This window comes from Leptinotarsa decemlineata, unplaced genomic scaffold (assembly GCF_025532065.1).
Source record: "Leptinotarsa decemlineata unplaced genomic scaffold, Ldec_3_MD MMD2_tig00026354_RagTag_RagTag, whole genome shotgun sequence".
In the NCBI taxonomy this organism is placed as follows: Eukaryota; Metazoa; Arthropoda; class Insecta; order Coleoptera; family Chrysomelidae; genus Leptinotarsa; species Leptinotarsa decemlineata.
The window spans coordinates 24,215,279-24,236,120 of record NW_027412702.1 but is presented as its reverse complement, the minus strand read 5'-3'; the positions used below and the strand labels follow the sequence as shown (position 1 = coordinate 24,236,120).

General features: G+C 37.9%; 2 protein-coding genes and 1 pseudogene across 3 annotated transcripts; 1 reads left to right on the top strand and 2 right to left on the bottom strand.

The window, feature by feature from the left end:
* Positions 1 to 952: 952 nt before the first annotated feature.
* LOC141486465 (uncharacterized) lies at positions 953 to 5,327 on the bottom strand. The gene is made up of 3 exons (XM_074184500.1): positions 1,957 to 5,327; positions 1,676 to 1,897; positions 953 to 1,618 (listed from the first exon to the last, which is right to left on the bottom strand). The coding sequence occupies exons 1-3, from the start codon at positions 2,125 to 2,127 to the stop codon at positions 971 to 973; spliced, it is 1,041 nt and encodes a 346-aa protein (XP_074040601.1). The 5' UTR covers positions 2,128 to 5,327; the 3' UTR covers positions 953 to 970.
* Positions 5,328 to 5,476: 149 nt separating this feature from the next.
* On the bottom strand, positions 5,477 to 20,816 carry LOC141486466 (regucalcin-like). Of its 2 annotated transcripts, none has more exons than XM_074184503.1 (5): positions 20,618 to 20,816; positions 11,801 to 12,004; positions 11,202 to 11,417; positions 9,101 to 9,282; positions 5,477 to 5,775 (listed from the first exon to the last, which is right to left on the bottom strand). In XM_074184503.1, exons 1-5 carry the CDS (start codon positions 20,772 to 20,774, stop codon positions 5,620 to 5,622), a joined length of 915 nt encoding a protein of 304 aa, XP_074040604.1. In that variant the 5' UTR covers positions 20,775 to 20,816; the 3' UTR covers positions 5,477 to 5,619. The 2 variants fall into 2 exon arrangements, with proteins under 2 accessions (XP_074040604.1, XP_074040603.1); XM_074184502.1 differs by lacking the exon at positions 20,618 to 20,816 and adding an exon at positions 19,778 to 19,988.
* LOC141486369 (small ribosomal subunit protein uS5 pseudogene) lies at positions 6,202 to 8,926 on the top strand (annotated as a pseudogene).
* Positions 20,817 to 20,842: the final 26 nt, after the last annotated feature.

Here is a 20,842-nt window from a genome sequence, read left to right as displayed (position 1 = left end):
CTCTTTTCAAACGTAGACATTCTCTACAGATATTTTTTTCATTATGATATTATATGATTTTCAGGTGAAATAACACCTGAAATTTTCAGGTGAAATAATACACCTCAACAATAGTATACAGGGGGACACATTTTGACATATTCACTTTTGATCTAACTTTCCCTATCGCACCCCTATCGATGAGACTTTGTGACGAAATTATTTTTTTCTGGCTATCCTGATCAAGATAATGAGATAAGCTCATTGAATTATTGTATTGTCACTGATAGCGAACAAAGTTTAAAATAAATCTGCCCGTTCAAAGTTAGTCAAAATCGAGTCTACAGAAGTCGGGTACGAACAAACATACAATTGAAGCTAATTAAAGCGTGTTAAAGTAAATCTGTACAAAAATATGTGGATCATGCAAACTGACACAAACTGAAAGAAACAGTTTCGTAATTAAATCCTCAAGCGTTTCCTCAAGTTTGCGCTTGAAGAAACTATTGTATAGCGAAACACGTGTCGCGGGTTTTGTAAAACCCTTGTAATAAATGCTCCTTTCTGACTTATTTAATCTTTTTGAATCAATTTTGGCAGCTGCTGTCACCAGATGCAGATTTTTTCCACATCAAAATTTTGAATATCAAGGCAATTCCGAGAAGGCTGTACGGTTCGTGCCGATCGCACGAAGGCCGGTCTTTTTGAAATCTGATTATTTGGTATACCCACTTCTATTCTCTCTCGTTATCTGGTTCCAAATCTGAATTTCAATCTTAATTAAAATGCTTTCCATTCACTATTCTCTTCTCGATAGATTGACAAAAAGTATATTATTTGTTTTATTTCTGACCGGGATATTATAAGCTTATATCGTCATAGTTACGCTATCAATAAAGAGGGTCATAACTCCCTTGGGACATTATAGATTTTATAATTCCCTCTACCTTTCACAAATAAAAATAAATAGAAATGAAAACTGAACCATATTTTATTTATTCACGTCATTACAAATAATAAATGTACAATTTTGAAATGTTCCCTGAAAATTACTTCCGCCACTGGAAACAATTTCTTCTTTTGTATGGCTGGAGCTTCTGTTCACTACAGTCGAGGTACCTGCCTCTTCTGATGACAAAGTAGACAACATACGCGCCGTTTTATTTCTCAATTCGATGCTATCCTCCAAATACCCCTCCGCCACCGTGGAACTTTTCCAACCTCCGTGTCTTTTTAAGTTAGTCATAGTTGTTCCTGCATTGGCTAGAGCAGTAGCAGAAGTGCGACGAAGGTAATGTCCCATATAGGAAGATGAGTTTGGCAATCCTAAATACATTGCGATTTTGCTGGGGATTTTCCCAAACATGTTTTTTCCAATTGGCTGAGATGTACATTTATTTTGTCGGAAGCTCAAAAAAAATCGTTCAATACCTTTAGGACGCAAAGACATATAAAGTCCTAATAAAGGCAAAGCGGAGAACTCTTTTTCATCCACAACTGTAAATTTCTTAGATACACCAGTTTTACTTTCCGGTACGTTCACTACCATAACGGAATCCCGGTCCTCTATATCCGATATCTTCATATTCAAAAGTTCCTGACTTCTGCATCCTCCAAAATAACCCATAATCAAAACAACCTATAACAAAAAAAAGGAAATAAATACACACAAAAAGGAAAATAAGAAAAAAATTACCTTATGCAATAAATGAATATCATTAGGAGCGTCCTTTAGGAATCTGATAACATCTTTAGGAGATAAAACAGCAGACTTTTTCGGCTTATAACTCTTACTCTTCCGTTTCAAAAAAGCCTGTAGTTCATTGAACTTGGTGATATCTCGTTTCTCATGTATAGTCACCATCGATTTTAGCATTGACCATTTAGTCCATAAAGAATTCGGACTATACGTTTCTGACTGAAACGAATAAACACAATTACTACCAAATCTACCGAAAAACATAGAAAATTCCTTACCAGTTCTTGAAAATATGCCAGAAATACAGTTTCAGTGACATCTTTTGGCATAACATTTTTCCGTGTCAGCCAGTCCAGATATATCTTGTATTCTTTTTGGTATACGGCTTCACTTTTCGATGGAATTAATGATCCTCTTGCTTGTTCAGTTTTTTTCAAAATATCCTCCATTATATTTGGGGTAGAAAACACGTTTTCACCGCAAACACAGCTTGATAACAAAGTTCTGTTTATAAACAAGTAACATAGCAACAACCTAGCAACAAGAAAACTCTACTATAATCAACGGTACCTGATTCAAATATACCGGGAAGGTAATGAATTGGTACATTTTTCCGTTTCAAAAATGAACAAAATTTTATTGAAATCGGTCAGAAATAAAATTATCTATGTACCACGGGAATTAATGAGCCTTAATAACCTCAGGCAATTGCTGTCCCTCGGGCCAGAGGCCCTCGGGACGCAAACTTTGCCATCGGTAATTAAGGCCCTCCTAATTCCCTTGATACATAAATAACTATTTGTTCTCTTAACTTCATCTCACTCTAGGAGAATGGTATTTTTCTCAGTCCAAGAGAAAATGAAAGTCCAAAGGTTCAAATATAAATTATAATAAGTAGAAAAAGATTATATGGACAAAATGATAAAAAAACAACTTGTAAAATCTTATATAAAAGGAAAATGTTAAATTCTGTAAAATAAAAGAAAATAGAACAAAGGAAATGTCGCCAATTTTATCATGCTATTTACTAATAATTCAACCTGTTGGATAACTACAAACTCACCAACTCGGTTTTACTTGTCCCCAAGCACCTGAAGCATACATGATGACAGGCTTGAACATCGTGTTGTATAGAAAAATATTGTTTTTGAGATTGAGTTTTGAATTTCTATTGACCAGAGGATAGAGTTTAGCTATCCTCATCTGCACTTTGCTCTTGATATAATCAATGTGATTTGCCCAGGTGAGTCGGCGGTCTACCCAAAGACCTAGGTACTTGACTCGCGTTTTCCATTAAATCTTCCTGCCTGAAATCGTGACCCTTGTGTCTGGAAAAACTTTACGTCTCCCCAAGTCTATCGCCAGAGTTTTTTCTGGATTCACTCGAATCTTCCAGTCAAGGTACCAGCGTTCGAGGTCGTCCAATGCGCGTTGCATGTAGACGACCGCCAACGCTCGACCCATGGAAGAAGCGAGGAGAGCCGTATTATCGGAGTGAAAGGAAACCTTCACGTGATCGAACCTAGGAAGGTCGCTCACGTAAAGGCTGACGTGCCTGACGGGAGACAGGGTTCTTTCAACTCGGACCTGAAATGTTCTGCCTTTCAGAAAGGACCTAATCCACCGGACCAGACCCCGAGGCAGATCGAAATCGAGCATTTTGTGTAGCAGGCGTTCGTGCCAGACTCGGTCGAAGGCTTTCGAAATATCCAGGGGGACAAGATGGACTGTCTTTCTTTTGTTCAGCTCTGAGATGGAATTTTTGACTCGTGTCAGAGCCTGCAGCTCGTTGGAGTGTGCCCTCCTGAAGCCGAATTGTTCGTCAGGCAGAACATTTCGGTCATCAACTTTCGGAATCTGTTTGGGAATCATGACAACTGTGGCATGCTTCCATCTTCGAGGAAAGTATCTGAGAGTGATTGAGCTGTTGATAATATCCAGCAGGTATCTGATGAAGTTCTCCGGGAGCTGCTTCAACAACCTGTTGTTGATTGAATCAATTCCCGGAGCCTTCTTGGGTTTCTAGGCCCTAATGTACCCCTCCAGTTCTTCCTCTGAAGCTAGACGGATCACATCGTCATCATTTTTCCTAAGGATGCGCCGAACCCAGTGTTCCAACCGAATATCACGGTTAATATCATCATCCGGATCAACGTTAAGTCGAAACTGACTCTCCATTGTATCTGCAAATGCCAATGCCTTCTCGGCGGGAGAGTAGCAGATGCCGCGCTGTCCGTGAAGAGGGAAGGGAGCGGTTTTCCCCTTCTCGAGCCTGCGGATGACTCGCCAGAGCTCATCATCCCCAGGTTCGAGCGATTCCAAACACTCGCTCCACCTCTCGTTTCTATAGTCAGTGATGGCCTGTTTAACCTGGTTGGCCATTCTGCTAGCCGCAGCCTAGTCTCCAGGGTGGAGAGTTCGCTGATAAACTCGTCTGAGTCGATTTCTCTCCCGGATAAGGTTCTTTATCCTGGGAGGAAACTCATTGTAGCTCCGCAGAGGACACTCTGTCCTGGTTGTGGCTCCGCAGTGGATAAATGCATGACGTAATCCATTTTGAGTTTATTCAGGTTGAAGCCTGGCTCCCTTCCCCTTTTAACTGGTGTTTGTCAGAAAGACAAACGGGTCATGACTGGTGTTTGATGGTGGCATGAAAGTCCTCAGACATCCATACCGCCCTTCGCTGTATACCCCTACCTGGCTGGGGTGAGATGGATGAAGATATTATTCATCTGTTAACGGAGGACATAGGGGCCTCATTCGACAGAGTGTCGGGACCTTCTATATCGGGAGGGGTCGTCTACAGCGTAATCTATAGCTTCCCTGACTAACGGATTTTCGTGAGTTTCGGCGTAATCAAAAACTCGCCGGTTTCTCGACTGGATGGACTGCTGAATGGAAGGCAGCTTCAAATCTCTGCGGATGGCTTCATTCCGCACGAACCACGGAGCATTCACAATCATCTGTAGAATTTTATTTTGTAAAGATGGAGATGTTAGTCGGAGCCGCTTGTCCCCAAACACCTGAAGCATACATGATGACAGACTTGAACATCATGTTATAGATCGTGATTTTATTCTTTAGGCTTAACTTAGATTTTCTATTTATCAAAGGGTACAGGCTTGCCACCCGACCCTGGATCTTTGCCTTCACGCTTAACAGGTGCGGGTAAACAACGGCGATGACATCTTCCCTCACGAAGACGCCATCTATGTGATCGATAGAGAACTTAATCTTTGTAATTCTGGATTTACAATATTTTGGCTTCGTCAATTCGAACCTTTGGGTGACAACTTCAAAAATAAATACCAAATTTCATTTCACATGATATACTTGTATTCGTATCACTTCATCTCCTTATTGAAGATTATAATTCATACACTGAAGTCGTGTCGTAATGCAATAGTTACAAGCAACAAGCAATTAGTTTTATGATATACTTGACTATGAAATACAGGCACAAGCTATAGAAAATTGGCTAATCGAAAAAATTTCATCTTCTGACAATTGCGCCTAACCCAACTTTAGTATTGTTTTACCATTTCTAGTTTTGGCTTTTCTGCAAAAAAGTATGGATACATTTTCAGTTCATGTCCACACAGAACAAAATTTTATGAATGTACAATGAATCAGGCCCAGTCCAAAGTTACTTTCTTATCCTATATGCCTCTTGCACCTCAACTATAGTATTGGATAACAACATATTGACTTGGATAACAACATATTTTTTCAGTCGTTTACCATCGCGTAAGATTCATATATTGAATTTTATTGGTAAGTTACAAGCAACAGGCAGTCTTATGAGGTAATTATTTATTGTATTCTATTTTGCTACTTATTGACCTAGTTTAATACATGCAAACACCTTTTTTTATCAATTACATAACATGTAACTCTGTATTCCGCCACCGCCTTCAAAATAACATCTCTACGAATGAATCTCACAGAACAGCCTCATCAGCTGGCAAGCCCCTAGCATTGATTCCTGTGACCTTGAATAACGACCCTCCTTTCTGTCCGGGGGAAAATTCCTTGAAATTAGCGCTGGTGACCCAAAGCTCATCCAAATTTGCTCCGCCAAACGCAACAGAAGTGATCTGATAATAAAAAAATATTATTAGATAATACTAGCTTATTGATTAATTATATCATACTGCAAATTTTGTGTTTTATTTCAAAACCTATGAAAGCTGTTGTATCAGAATCAAGTAACTCAGAGACAGGAGAAACAGTTTATATCTGATATATTTTTTATACAGGCTTTGTTAATTAACAGATTTTTTCAGTGATTGATATATAGCGTCAACATCAAGTGACCATGCGAACAACAGTACTGATACTCCCAGCCTAGTAATCGAAAATATTAGTAATGAAGATGTTTATCATACCCTAAAAGAATTTAAGCCTAAATTTACTGCAGGATCTGAGCAAATTCCAGCATTCATCATTAAAGATTGTACCTAAGCTCTGGTTGAATCACTAACAACTTTAATCAATATATGCCTGAAAACATCAATTGTACTATATGTACTATCTTTCGTTCGACAACAGTGTTGGAGGAAGTATTAAACAATGGCGGACGCAGCTCCAGCCGGTGGTCGTGGCGGTTTCCGTGGTGGATTCGGTGGTGGTAGTAGAGGAGGTGGCCGAGGGGGCCCCAGAGGTCGTGGACGTGGACGCGGTAGAGGCCGTGGTCGCGGAAAGGAAGACCAGAAGGAATGGGTGCCTGTAACTAAGCTAGGACGGTTGGTAAAAGATGGTAAGATCCGCTCTTTGGAGGAGATCTACCTGTTTTTTTTACCAATCAAGGAGTATGAAATCATCGATTTCTTCATTGGGTCAGAACTGAATGATGAGGTTTTGAAGATCATGCCTGTTCAGAAACAGACACGTGCTGGTCAACGTACTCGTTTCAAGGCTTTCGTAGCTATTGGTGATAGCAAAGGCCACATTGGTTTGGGAGTGAAGTGCAGCAAAGAAGTTGCTACTGCTATCCGTGGAGCCATCATCTTAGCCAAGCTTTCTGTCGTACCAGTTCGTAGAGGTTACTGGGGTAACAAAATCGGTCAACCCCACACAGTGCCTTGCAAAGTCACCGGAAAATACGGGTCTGTAACTGTACGTCTCATCCCAGCTCCCCGTGGTACTGGTATCGTTTCTGCTCCTGTTCCCAAGAAACTACTGCAGATGGCGGGTATCGAAGACTGCTATACATCAGCCAAGGGCTCCACTGGTACTCTGGGTAATTTCGCCAAGGCAACTTATGCAGCAATTGCAAAGACTTACGCATACTTAACGCCAGATTTGTGGAAGGAGATGCCTCTTACCAAGACACCCTACCAGGAGTTTGCGGATTACCTGTACAAAAATCACCGCAATGAATCTGCCGCAGCACGTACTGAAACTGCTTGGATCGTGTTTAACAGCAATGTAATAAAAACATTAAATATATATGTATTGTACTATCAATATGGAAAATGTCGAAAGTGTGTCCAATTTTCAAAAAAGGAGATAAAAAATTACAGACCAATTTCTATCATATCCAACTTTTGTAAAGTGTTTGAGATGCTCCTTGAGAAGACAATCTACTGTCATGTTAGCAACATTATTAGCCCCAATCAACACGGTTTCATGAAAGGACGTTCAACCATCACCAATCTTGTAACAGTCACTCAATGTATTGCGGAGGTTATTGATTGTCAGTCTCAGACTGATCTCATCTACACTGAGTTTTCTAAAGTGTTCGACAGACTAGACCATAGTATCCTGCTCAACAAGCTTTCGACTTTTGGGTTATCCAATAGCTTAATTACTCTCTTCAAATCGTATTTTTACAACCGTATGTAGTATTTCCAAATCAATGGCCTCAAGTCTGTCGAATATGTAGCCACATCTGGTGTACCAGAAGGGTCAAACCTAGGACCCCCACTGTTCAATATTTTCATCAATGATATCGAAGCTGAGATTGATGTCAATTTCCTTTTATACGCAGATGACTTGAAACTCTATTACAATATAATCTTTGCGAACGTCTCGCCCTGAATTTATATCGTGATGTTACATGGTGTCAGCAGAATAATCTATCTCTCAACATATTCAAATATAACTGCTCACTGAAAAGGAATCTGACATTACATAACTACGTCATAAACCTTCAAGTTCTGGAGCGTCCTGACACACTCACTGATCTAGGTGTTACTTTTGATTCATTCTTCTCTTTCAACAAACATATTGACACTACTCTCACAGCTGCTTATCGTATGTATGGACTCTTAGTTAGAAATACAAAAGACTTCGAAAAAGCTTCAACATTTACTTTATTTCACTTTTTTCGATCTAGGCTGTTGTGTGGAGTCCCTACTATCAGGTTCATATAAATCAACTAGAAGCCCTACAGAGGCGCTTCCTCAAATATATATCTTTTAAACTTAAAGGCAGGTATCCTTCTGTGGGAATACCCTATTATGAATTGCTTGAAACTCATAATTTTTGTAGTTTTGAGGTAAGGCGTAGATATTATTCGTTTCTTTTTTATTCAAAATCATAATAATATCATTACCTGCTCTTAATTATTACATGCTACATGCTACAATTTTTGGGTTCCTAGGTGGAATAGTGTCACCTTTTATCTCAACACTAAGCGAGCAAATATAATGAAAATATCCCCAATTTATACAATGTGCGATACCTCTATTTCTGTTAGTCGTGTCCTAGATATATTCAACTGCCCGATTGTACAAATCAAAAGACATTTCGTAGCTAACTGACTGTTCTGTTTTTATTTATTTTTTATATAGATTACGGAAGTACATATTTGTAAATGCTACTGTTTCTACCTATTGTGTAATTGGGTTCATCCTGTAGAATAGTGTGTAGAATGAATAAATAAATAAATAAACATTATCCGGAGACCAAAGTTACAAGAAAGTCTATGACAATAAATATTCATTTTGAATCATTTTCTATATTTTGGTACATTTCAATGCGTTCAGTCATCAATTTGCTGACAAAGTAAGAGAAAATATTGTATTTTTTTCAATGTCGATGACTATGTTAACCACCAACAGAGTTTCATGGCTGCTTAGTCCCATCAGTCATATCGCTGGATGGAATAACGTCAAAGTCAATACAAGTGTCACAAACGTCAACAAGACAGATTATCAAAAACAATATACTCAGTACTCTAATCCATTCAATAGAGGTGATTGTTTTTTTGTTTGTTTCAGTGAAATAACTGTACCAAAATGATGTTCTGAAGAATGAATCGAAGGCCATAAGAGAAAAGGAGGGATAAGTTACTATTCGTGAAAATTCTCTACAGAATTTAAGACTCTTGCTGAATACATTTTACACATAATGTATACTCTTCAAAAGAAATCAATCACGATGAAATATTGAATGCTTGGAGATTGATCAACTCACCTGGGATGCTGGAAATTCTATAGTTTCTAGAAGTGTCTCAGGTCGTCTTGGATCAATTTTAATCACTTTTGAGCCTAAGAATATTGCTACCCATAAGTTGCCATCTGAATCAATTGTCATACCGTCAAACAAACATTCGTCGAATCCATGCTTTTCTCTGGTGAATATTGGTTGGAGGTTCGCTATAATAGAAAACACGATGTGACTATTTCCGTATTTTGAAAACATGAAATGTATTAGTTTTCGTTTCAAGAAGTATTTCATTGAAGTCGTAAAGGACCCTGGCGAGCTGAATATTTACTCGTATTTATACTTTCAGAGGATAGTCGGGATGATGATATGGATGGTGGTGGATCTGATGGTGGGAACAAAGGCGGGGTTTCCATGTAAATTATCTCTCCTGATTGGTCCTTACTTTTGCTGGGTCGTTCTGATTGGTCCACGTTGTTGACATGTATGATACTGGTAGGATGTCGATAGGAGTTGTATTCTAGTCTATGTATAGGTTTCTTGACTACTGGATACCTCATTTTGTTGACCAGTACGCCTTCTCTTTTCAGTTGAAATTGTTGAGATGCTCATTGATTTCAAGGGCCTTCCTGTATGAAGTGGTACGTAGTAATGCGTTGAATTAAACAGTTTCTTCGTATTTCATTTCGAGGTCATGTTCTCCAATCGCGAGTTTCTCCTGTTGCAACTATGCTTGTGTTCTTGTATCCTGGTGTTGATGCTGCTGTTGGTAGTTCCGACGTAAACTGAGCCACAGAAACAGGGAATCCTGTTAACATCGGCGGATGTCAGATGTTTTCTTTTGTCGTTGACCGATCTGATAGTGTTGTTTGGTTGATTAGCTGGCTCTTAAATGGTCCTGATGTTGTGACGTTCAAACAGTTTTTCGATGCAGTCCATGACAATGTAAGGCAAATAGACTCTGGTTGCCACTTCGTCATCAAAGTTGGAGTATTTCTTCTTCTAGGATATAGATTACATTCGATTTCTTGCGCTGTAGAGCCTGATCTAGATGACAAGGTTTTTCTTAAAGAAGATATGGTTCACAAATCCTGATGACACGATCAACAAGTGTTACAACATAATTAGATTTCAAACTAATGTTCAAAACTTCAATGTTCGGTTCAACCCAGTATCAATTGAATCAATCCTCGAATATGTTTCAGGATGTACTGTAGCTCACACTCCACCATTCCTCTGAGTGAAACTCTGTCAAAGATTGAAAACCTGATTTGGGTTATAACGATACAGGCAAAAAGTAGCTATTGGTCTTCTGGTTTATCATCTTCAAACACAGATGACACACTAGATCTTTCGACAGTCCAAGTATCTTCAAGTAATGATTCAAATGAGTGTCCTGTAAGAAAGTATGTTAGACAACATAACCTTCTCGTAGTTGAACAATTATTTAGTGACATTCTTCGAAGAATATTTCAATGCCTTAGTCCTGGCTCGGTCACTCTATACACCTGCACTAGAACCTACAGGATGATTCCAATATATCTGTGAACCAACATATATCTGCTCTTAGTTATTAACTCCTCCCGAAGGATTCAGTCCTTTACTCGCAATTAGGACTGTATAAAGGCAGGTTGACTTTTGGTAGCATCAAATCGGAGGTAATTCCCAGAATGTTGTTCAGTAAGAGTCTAATTTGTACAATCAGCAATATGCATATTGCTTCTGTATGTTCATGCGGAGACGAAAGAGGATTCGATAACTGTCCATGGTCGCTGACGTTGTGTTGCTGATAGCAACTCTTTACTGAAGAATTGTTCTTAGAAATATGCTTCAGGAGAAATTCAAAAAGTTGACTGAAAAACATTGAATACACTTCAACCCTCATAGAATATGGTTGCTGGTAGATACAATATGTGATTGCTCATATGGAGATTTCAGAATGTAAGCTGTATTCACTTCTAGTACTTCAGTACAAAAGTTTGTTATTAGCACACCATCTGAACTTCAATGAAAAAATTTCAATATCGGACACCGATGAGACATATTGCAATAAAAAAAATCGAACTGAACTCCAAACCAATCATCTACACATTTCTAGGTAATTTAAAGCATAACAAAATAATTCACTCACATAAAGTTCCTCGATTGATATCCAAATCGTACTGATCTACAGTTCCATTCATAGAGTCGATATAGTACATTTTTCCCAGTTCTTTGTTGAAAGCAATACCATTGGATATCCCAATTCCGCCCCTGTAGTTCTGGACCAAATTATTCTGAAAACTGTAAAGAGTTCCTTTGCCTGGAGGTATTCCATCAATAGTGGATGCATGTGCTCCCATAGTTCCTGTGACGAAAACAAAAAAGTGTTAAATCAATCTTTGATTTTGAAAATTGAGAGTCTGACTTTGTAACAGATACATTGGTTATTGATACTATGATTCACTTGTCGAGTCATTTTCCCATCTCATCTCATTAAACAGTTGAAGATGATCACTTGGTGATCGAAACACGCGTTGAGGTGTTGGAATAAACCTCCAGTAATATACAACATTTTTTAGTTCAAGCGATATGTATTTACTCGTCTAATCAAATGTTTTTGTGGGATTCATATTAGACCACAGTTACCAGCCTACTTTTCAACATTTAGCTCAATAATATTTCCAATACAGTCACAATTATAAACTAAAATATCGCTACCGATTTAGTAGAATTCAAATCAAAACTAACCTGACCAAAGTCTTCCACTTGAGTCACATTTTCCATCATTGAAGACATGGTCTGTTCCATGATCAACTTCATACAATTTCTTGAGGTTCAGCACAGTGTTACTCTCTCCATCCCAGGTTATGGTTGACACTGATCTATCAACGGTTATCACGAAATTGTCCTTTTTATCTTTGATTGGTATAATTATTGAAACATTGTGATTTCCTGAAATCAAGAATATAAAAGCAATTCAATGATAGATTGTAAAACTGAGAACAATTCAACAAGTCTTTGACTGATGTCCAAGCGAAGTCTACAGTTTAAACTGACTCGGGTGAGGCACTTATTGTTTTTTTTTTAATATTGGTAAGTTTTTCACACAAACATTTAGTAATTAATAATCCAATCGTAATAAAAATTTGATAATACTATACAGGGCTTTTCATGATGAGCGTTAATTAGCCGTTTCTGGCAAAATATTCAACGGATCAACCTGAAAATTTCACAGTATGACCTACACGCCTAAAATATTTCAGACGAAGCGGCGTTGTCGCTTCTACTATAAAGTAGCGGTTTCTTTAATTTTTCAAATGAAACACCCCGTATATAATATCATATTATGATTCATTATCACTTTGTCAACAAATTCATATACTGTTTCCCTATACCTATCTATTACCGTTTAGAAGATATAAATTAATTTCGATATTTTTCTTACCAAACATGAACTTTTATAAATGCTGATAATCTTGAACTCTCTTGCACTAAAACGATCAAATTTGAAATAGAGTGGAGTGAAACTATGAGGATCTTTACTCCGAGTCATATTTTCATTTGCCTCATACAGGGTCTTCAAAAAATGCAGATACTTTGATCTCTACTATTTTGAACCGTTTCAAATTTGATCGTTTTAGTGCAAGAGAATTCAAGATTATCAGCATTTATAAAAGTTCATGTTTGGTAAAAAAAAAATCGAAATTAATTTATATCTTCTAAACGGTAATAGATATGTATAGGGAAATAGTATATGAATTTGTTGACAAAGTGATGATGAATCATAATATGATATTATATACGGGGTGTTCTAATTGAAAAATCAAAGAAGCCGCTACTTTATGGTAGAAGCGACAACGCCGCTTCGTCTGAAATATTTTAGGCGTGTAGGTCTTATTGATTTATGCATACTGTGAAATTTTCAGGTTGATCCGTTAAATAGTTTGTCAGAAACGGCTAATTAACGCTCATCATGAAAAGCCCTGTATACAGTATGGATATCTATTTGCATAAAAATTCACATACAGTGATAAATCAGTTTAGAGATCAGAGAAAAAATTATAGGACACAAAAATCAGACTGATGACGAAAATATGTTAAGTCCATTCTTCTAGGGTTCGATGATAACATCTAGTTCACGATAATATTGAATTCCGAGATTCAGTTGTAGTAAAAGTTGATAGTCTGGAACATCGAAGAAAGGATGGGGATTTGTCTCTCTTTTATAGATACTTTTAGGACAGGTGTTCAAGCGACTTGGACATTTAATTCCACCAAGAGCGGTACATATCAGAAATTCTTGACGGGCTGTGGCTGCTCATCGTTTTTAGGTTTAACTCAGTACACCTCGAACTCCACTGTTCAAGAACTCTTTCATTTGGAGAACTGCGTTTATGTGAAATAAACTTTCTGATTGATTTAATCACCAGGGATTCAAATCCGCTTTTAGAGCGCCTGTCACATAAAAATTTGTTGTCATCTTATGCGTCTCTATTGACATAATAATTTAGCTAAATTATTGATATGTAGAAATTTCATTCCTGTCGCAAGTTTTGCTCCGAAATAAAATGAAACTGTAAGAAAAATCTCAAATGGAAAAACTTGAAGGCATAACTTCAACATCAAATTCAAAAAGATCATGTGAAAATTACTACAAAAAATATATCGGACAGAGATTCCTTATTTCTGGTAAATTCCTTTCTTGAAAGACCACTTTAATTCAACTTGAGATTCATGTAAATATTATTTTTATCTTCTTTTAGTAGATCAGTACTCTTGAAGTTACACGAAATGAAGAAAATATAAATATGTTTCGGTAGGCATTTTTAGAATGTTCTAATTGATGACGTTGATACTGATTTCATATGGTTTTATGAATAGGTTGAAGGTTGGGATATTTCAAAAAGTTTTTTATAGTTTTATTTCAGAAGATACAATTGAGTTCAGAATTATTTTTTTTGGTTTCGTACCAAATTACATGATTACGTGATGATTGCTACTTGAGTTCAACGATTATTCAGATAAACCTCAGAGTTGGGTTGATAAATAACAAAAACACTTCAACATCTGGCGATAAGCAATTTCCAGGCCCGGACGCGGCTACGGTTGATCAAAGAATTCAAACTTTCACGGCCGGAGATAACTGTGACGAAACATTTTTCCAGGTTTTTCAGCCATGGTCTGCGAGTTTTTATGTCTGACGTTTCGTCTACCACTGCGGTAGACATCATCAGAGGCAATGTGGTAAAGATTGAAGTGCTCGAGTAGTTCTCAACGTCTCTCTACTCGACGAAAGACTATCCTGCGAGTTCCTGCGTTTCTTTCGAAGGAGAAAGATTCTCGAATTTCTACTCGAGAACTTCGACCGTTACCTCATCGCCGCATTAGTAAACTAAACGGCAGGTATGAAAACTCACAGTCCAAGGCCAAAAAAAAAACAAAAAAAGCTTTGACGCGACTACTGTTGTCAGTAGCATCCTCAACAGGACTAGGACTTATACAGGACAGGAAAAAAATTCGAAAAAACAATTTTTTTTTCAACATTTTCTCCTTGCAGCTCTATACAGTTGTCCCAGCGACATTCAATAATTTCAATATCGTTTTTATAATAAGAATTGCCACTGATCCATTTTACAAGTTTGGGAATGGAAAATAATCCGAAGGGGCTTAATCTGGCGATTAGGATGCTTGAAATAGCAATTCAAACTTTAATTTTGGTAATTGCGATGAAGGATTTGTGTTGCACACATCTTTCTCATGTCCAAATCTTCAGATAATATACGATATATCGAACTTTTTGAAATACTCACTAAGTCTGCTAGCTCGCGCACTTTCAGTCGACAATCATTCAGTACCGTTTCTGGAGCCGTCACCTCATTAGGTCGACCACTGCAATGCTCGTCTTAGCAGCTCGTACGGGCTCGTTTAAGCTCTGCTATCCAATATCTTACTATTGTGAAAGAAGAAGCAGACTGACCCAGTGTAGAATCCAGTTCAGCTTTCATATTGGTTACAATAGCTCCAAAGTAAGTAGGTCTATTCAACCCTTCACCGTAAGCATTTTTACGTTTCCTACACCGTGAACGCTACTTGTTGCGCTGACAAGCTAGGAAATGTATTGAGTGCCAAACACTCCGTTCCCTAGATCTAGATAGTGGGTGCAACGCCACGTGCTTTATTATTTCGCGCGTTTTTTTTGCTATGGTGCCAGTAAGTCGTTCACGTACAAGTTAGAAAAGTTATTTCACATATTTTGTTTGTTTTGTGAAGGTAGGCTTGTCAAGATGAATCAGGGCGGAGAAGAAACTGTATAAACGTTTGATAGTAATATCAGAATAATTGATATAGACAAAAACAAATTCATTTTGAGAACCAACATCGAAAGAGATGTAGATATTACTGCAATTGGATTAATAACTTTCCTAAAGCTACTTGCACAGAGTGGATTGTAAACAGAACATATCCTGAAATAAAAACCTACAGTATCGAAAATATTGGGTTTGTCAGCACAATGCTAAAAATAAGAAAACAAAAACAAGCAGCGTTAGGAAAAGAAACAGGAACTGTGGCGCTTAAATCTTTATTGAGGTTAAAAATGAAAGCAAATTAAAGATGCAGGGATCCCTTGCCAAAAATTTCAATAAGTCGAAACTAATAGCTACCACTTCAAGTGATGAAATATGTGAAACTCTTGCCAATATCCAAGTAAATCATATGAAACGATCAATTTATCATTTGTATGAACAATGAATGTACGTACGCTGAGAGAAATTTTTTGCTATGATAGAGAGATTTTTTTACAGCAGCAAAACCGTTATAGGAAAGTGATTTTTCGCCACCAAAAAGGAGAAGAAGACGTATTTTGAAGAGAAAGGAACAAGACGTTTATAAGCGAAGAGCCGTTTTGCTATATTGTGGTAACGTCCTCAAGGCTAAGAAAATCGAAACTATTGAAAATATTCAGTCGTTTGCTAATATCTGCACAAGCATTTGTAATTTTAAAAAACGAGAAGGATAAAAGTCCAACCTACTTCTATTGCACGCCGGGCAAGTAGAAGTTTACATGCTGGCGCTAGAGCATGCTAGCTAGAGCTAGAGGCCTTCAAAGTTTTAAGAAACAAAAATAAGAGATCAAAAAAGAAGAGATCATTAGGTAAAAATATTGAGCCTAATCAACCAAATGCTATCAGCCATGTAAACATTAAAATGTGCTACCTGTATACATATTTCTGCATTTATTCATATATTATTAACCTAACCTAACCTAACCTATTACACAATGTTACCTACTGTCAAAATATATGTAAATGACACATTAAATTGATATTATACATCACAAATTATCACCCAACTTGTTTCTATTACTTTCAGAAAAATCCTACTACCTACTATCACCACTATGACCTACTCTCAGGCATTTTGAGTATCAATCACGAATTGTTGCGTCCATCGTCTTGGGAACGGAGAGCTTGATACGCAGTACATTTCCTGGCTCGTCAACGCAACCAGTAGCGTTAACGGTGTAGGAAATGTAAAAATGCCCACCGTAACCCACAAGGCTTTAGTGTGGCTCACACCTATTCACATTAAACCAAATAAACCCAGGTTCTTTACGAAGCCGATTAGTTTGTATAGTGGGTAGTCTTTCAGATCAGATGGTGAGAGTACGGCTCTGCCAAACTCTAAAAACCTGATTCGGTCCCCAGCGGGGCAGGCACAAAGTATGTGCTCTGGTGTCTGTTTCATAATTTTCCACACAGAGGCGACATACTATGTCTTCCGACAGTACGAGTCTCTGCATATGATGATTCAAATAACAGTGACCTGTAAGAAGGCCTGTTAAACATCGTAGTTCATCCTTACTGTGATCCAACTACTGTTTGGTATCAAGCCTCGAAGGGTAAATAAACGCCTTGGAGTGAGCCAATTCTGGAAGATTCTGCCAGAAGTCCATAAATCTTCTTGCCATCCAGGTGTTCAACCATTGTTTGGCAAAGCCTGAAATGATGCCAATGACAGGTTCTGGTCCGATGAAACTGCTTCCAGCACCCTCCTTCGCGAGGGAATCGGCAGCCTCATTGCCTTCCAGGCCAGTATGGCTAGGAATCCACACCAGAGGCAATCTGTTGAATCTTTCTATCGAGAAGAGTCGTTTTTGGCAATTTGCTACCAATTTAGACGTTGCTCGGTGGAAGCCAAGAGCTTCCAACGCCGCTTGACTGTCCGAGAATATTTTTATTGACTTCTGTATGAGGTTGGATTCTTTCAATCTCTCCGCACACAATTCAATAGCGAAAATTTCCGCTTGAAATACACTCGCATAGGTTCCTAGGCAGGTTGATATCTCTGTCTTGGGTCTGCGACTGAAAACACCTGCACCAAAACCGGAAGGTGTTTTTGATCCATCTGTGAACCAACAACTATCTGCTCTTAATATTTCTTCTCCCGGAGGATCCAATCCTCTCTACTCGGGAACAGTACTTTATAAAGCACTTCGTATTTGACAGTTGGAGGCATAAAGTCAGAGGTCATTTCCAAAATGCTGTGACTTCCAATGTCAACCAACAGTCTGTTGCACTCTGCATTTAATTGATTTGTGTAATTGGCAATGTACATAAGTATGTATACAGTCCATCTAGCCTCTCTCTCCAGAAAAATGTGGAGAGTTAGATCTAGAAGGATCTCCATTGCCGCTGACGGTGTGGTACTGATGACACCAGTGATAGCCAGACAAGCCTGTCTCTGTGAGCCAGAGAGCTTCGCTTGGGCCGTTTTCTGTAAAGCCTTCGGCCACCAGGCAATTGCACCATAAGTGATCATTGGTCTGACAATCATCACGTAAATCCATTGAATTTGTTTGGGACCTGACCCCCAAATTTTTCCACAAATCCTTCGACTTGTCCATAGGGATAGTCTGGCTTTGTGTAAAATTTTTTCCAAGTGAACGTTCCAGGTGAGTTTTTCATTAAGGACAATGCCAAGATATGTCACCTCCGTTCCAAATGGAATGACCTCCCCATTGAAGGAAAGTGGAGTTGGATCGTCCAATTTTCCCTTCCTGGTGAAGGAAATTATCACAGTTTTGCTGGGGTTGACAGACATCTGCTCCCTCAGGCACCAACTTTGAACAACGTCCAACGTTGTACCCTTCCCGACGTGGACCTTGTCAAGATGACAAGGTCATCTGCATAAGCTTGCAGATATGCTTTTTTTCTGTCGAGGGCATCATATTGGTTGGGCTGAGGCCTTTCAAATGAAAGTATTGTACCACACTACGATGACCAATTTTCTTCATTTTCACAAATTCACCGAAAACGTTCGCTATTGATGGCTGCCAAACGAATATTAAACAACGCAGCGTCTTCAAACTTGAAACATATGCTTTATAGATTGTGTACTTTCTAATACAGTGATATTTTTCAAACAACTACCGCCATTTCTAGGTCAGGCCGGGTACTTATGGGACCATTGTCATACTCAAATTCGGGTATAATGTACGGAAATGTCGAAACAAAATCGTGGAAACAGATTAGGTTGAATTGTGGCAAACTTGTCTGGTTTTGAATACGACTGAATGGTATAAAAAATTGACTTCAGTTTTTTGGTTCAGAAGATATACCGATAAAACCAAAATTTTCAAAAATTCATTCTTTGCTATATCTCTTGTGATGCAGATACATTGGAAATATTTCCATACTTTGCCACAAGGACTTTCATGTCAGAGAGATAGCGAAACGCCGAACCAGTGGGAAAAGAATCGCACAGTGGCTTGTGTATGGCGACCGTCGCCACGCCAGCAATTGGTTTTACGTGTGGCTATAGATCTGTTTAAATCTGTTTGAAATATGTTTTTCCGTTAACCAGCTGTCGCACCCCTACGAACGACAACCCTCAGAAGTCGAAACTTGTGCGAGTTAAAGACTAACGAGGTCTTACCTTTTAACGTGTGATTCCCAACATGGGTTGGACGATCGCAAGAGAAAATCGATCGTTCAGCCTGAGGCTTGAACCACCGACCAACACGGCGGTCGATTTAAGTGAATGAACAAAGCACCCACGTCGAACTACCCGGCTACCGTTCGACCATGTTAAAATAGAACCTGTATTATTTGTAGCAATTCTTTGATCAACAATATATTTTGATGTTCAACGTGTAAATGTTAATTGTTTTTTTCATCACATACATGTAATCCCTCCATTATGTACCACAGCTGATTCTGTGAAAACCCTTTTTTGAAAATCAGTCATGGTACATAAAAGGATATATTACTTGATGCATATGATTATCACAGTCGTAATAAAACAATAATACTTCATTTAAAACTCGTGAAGTTACCGTAGAGAAAATCATTATTTCTAACTAATTTCACAGTTTTACATGAATATTTTGCCTCCAAAAAAATGCAGGTCATTATTCAAAATTCCAAAGTCGAATGTGGTCCAAGTCACACGAGAACCTAATTAAAAGTTCACGTGAAAAAGTTCAATTAGACTTTCAAAATCTCTTTACATAAAGAAGAAACAGTGCGAAATAGAAAAGGAAATTTTCCAGTTCTTCCCATGAATTTCTTAAAAACCAAATTAGCCTTAAGTAATTATTTGTATCTCTACGTTGAATTCTTCTTACGTCGAAATAATTGATAGTATGCATTTGATAATGATCTTTTTTTTTTCTAATGGCACACTTTTTTTTGTTAATCTATAAAAAATCCAAAGGACCCTCACCTATAACTGCGTTAGTCAACTTCCTTGTAGACGGCACGTATTTATGAACGCTGTGCTTATGAAAATCGAGAAAATAAAGGCACTGATTTTTAATATCCCAATGTGGGCCTTCCAGAAGAGAGAAACCTTCCAATATCACTTCTACATTTGGTGCCATTTTGTAGATACGTCAAGTCGCGTGAACTTCTATAAACTGTTTCGATTCGTTCAGTATTCACAACAAATTGTTTGATAATTTTATTAGATTAAATGTGAAGTATTCAGCTCATAGATGCTTTCGACCGTATACAGAAAACAACTACATGCGATAAAATTGATGCGTGAACTACTATACAGGTCGTTCTTTTTAGCTAATCCTCCTAACACTATTTCTATCTGGTAAACGGTAAGACTTACAAGGTCGGTTGAATCGGGCAAAACCTCACTATTTTCGAAAACTAGAACAATCTCTCTTCAGATGGAGAATTTTAGTGGTAGTTTTTGAAATATTCGCCAAAAATTATAATTGTAGAATTTTGTTTATTTGCTCTACCGCTTCATATTTGTTATAATCTGATATATTCCATTTGCAATTCGACTTTTCATTCATTAGATTTCATCATCAACTTTTTTTAAACAGACATTCATTGTTTGAAAATCTGTTAAAATCTGTTTTTTCGTTAATCAGCCTTTGCCCCTATACGAACTACAACTCTCAGAAGTTGAGAAACTGTGCGAGCTAAGGACTAACGAGGTCTTACCTTTTAACGTGTGATTCCTAACATGTTATTACATAACTGAATTTTTTTATCAAAGTGACTACACGAAAGTCGATGAAAGAAAATAGAAGTATGTCCTTACCAATAACTGCTTTAGTCAGCTTCTTCGTAGATGGCACGTATTTGAAAATACTGTGATTATGAATATCGACAAAATAAAGACACTGCTTCTCAATATCCCAATGAGGTCCTTCCAAAAGTGAAAACCCTTCAAGAATTACTTCTATTTTTGATGACATTTTATATGTAATGCACAGTAATGCACTGACTTGGATTGTTTACTTCAAACCTGATTTGTTTGAGAATT

Coding starts and splice junctions, on each gene's coding strand:
- LOC141486465 (XM_074184500.1), bottom strand. CDS start 2,127: ATGGAGGATATTTTGAAAAAAACTGAACAAGCAAGAGGATCATTAATT. Junction 1,898..1,956: donor TGGCATATTTTCAAGAACTG/GTAAGGAATTTT, acceptor TATTCGTTTCAG/TCAGAAACGTATAGTCCGAA. Junction 1,619..1,675: donor ATATTCATTTATTGCATAAG/GTAATTTTTTTC, acceptor TTTTTGTTATAG/GTTGTTTTGATTATGGGTTA.
- LOC141486466 (XM_074184503.1), bottom strand. CDS start 20,774: ATGTCATCAAAAATAGAAGTAATTCTTGAAGGGTTTTCACTTTTGGAA. Junction 12,005..20,617: donor GCTGACTAAAGCAGTTATTG/GTAAGGACATAC, acceptor TCTTGATTTCAG/GAAATCACAATGTTTCAATA. Junction 11,418..11,800: donor AAGTGGAAGACTTTGGTCAG/GTTAGTTTTGAT, acceptor TTTTCGTCACAG/GAACTATGGGAGCACATGCA.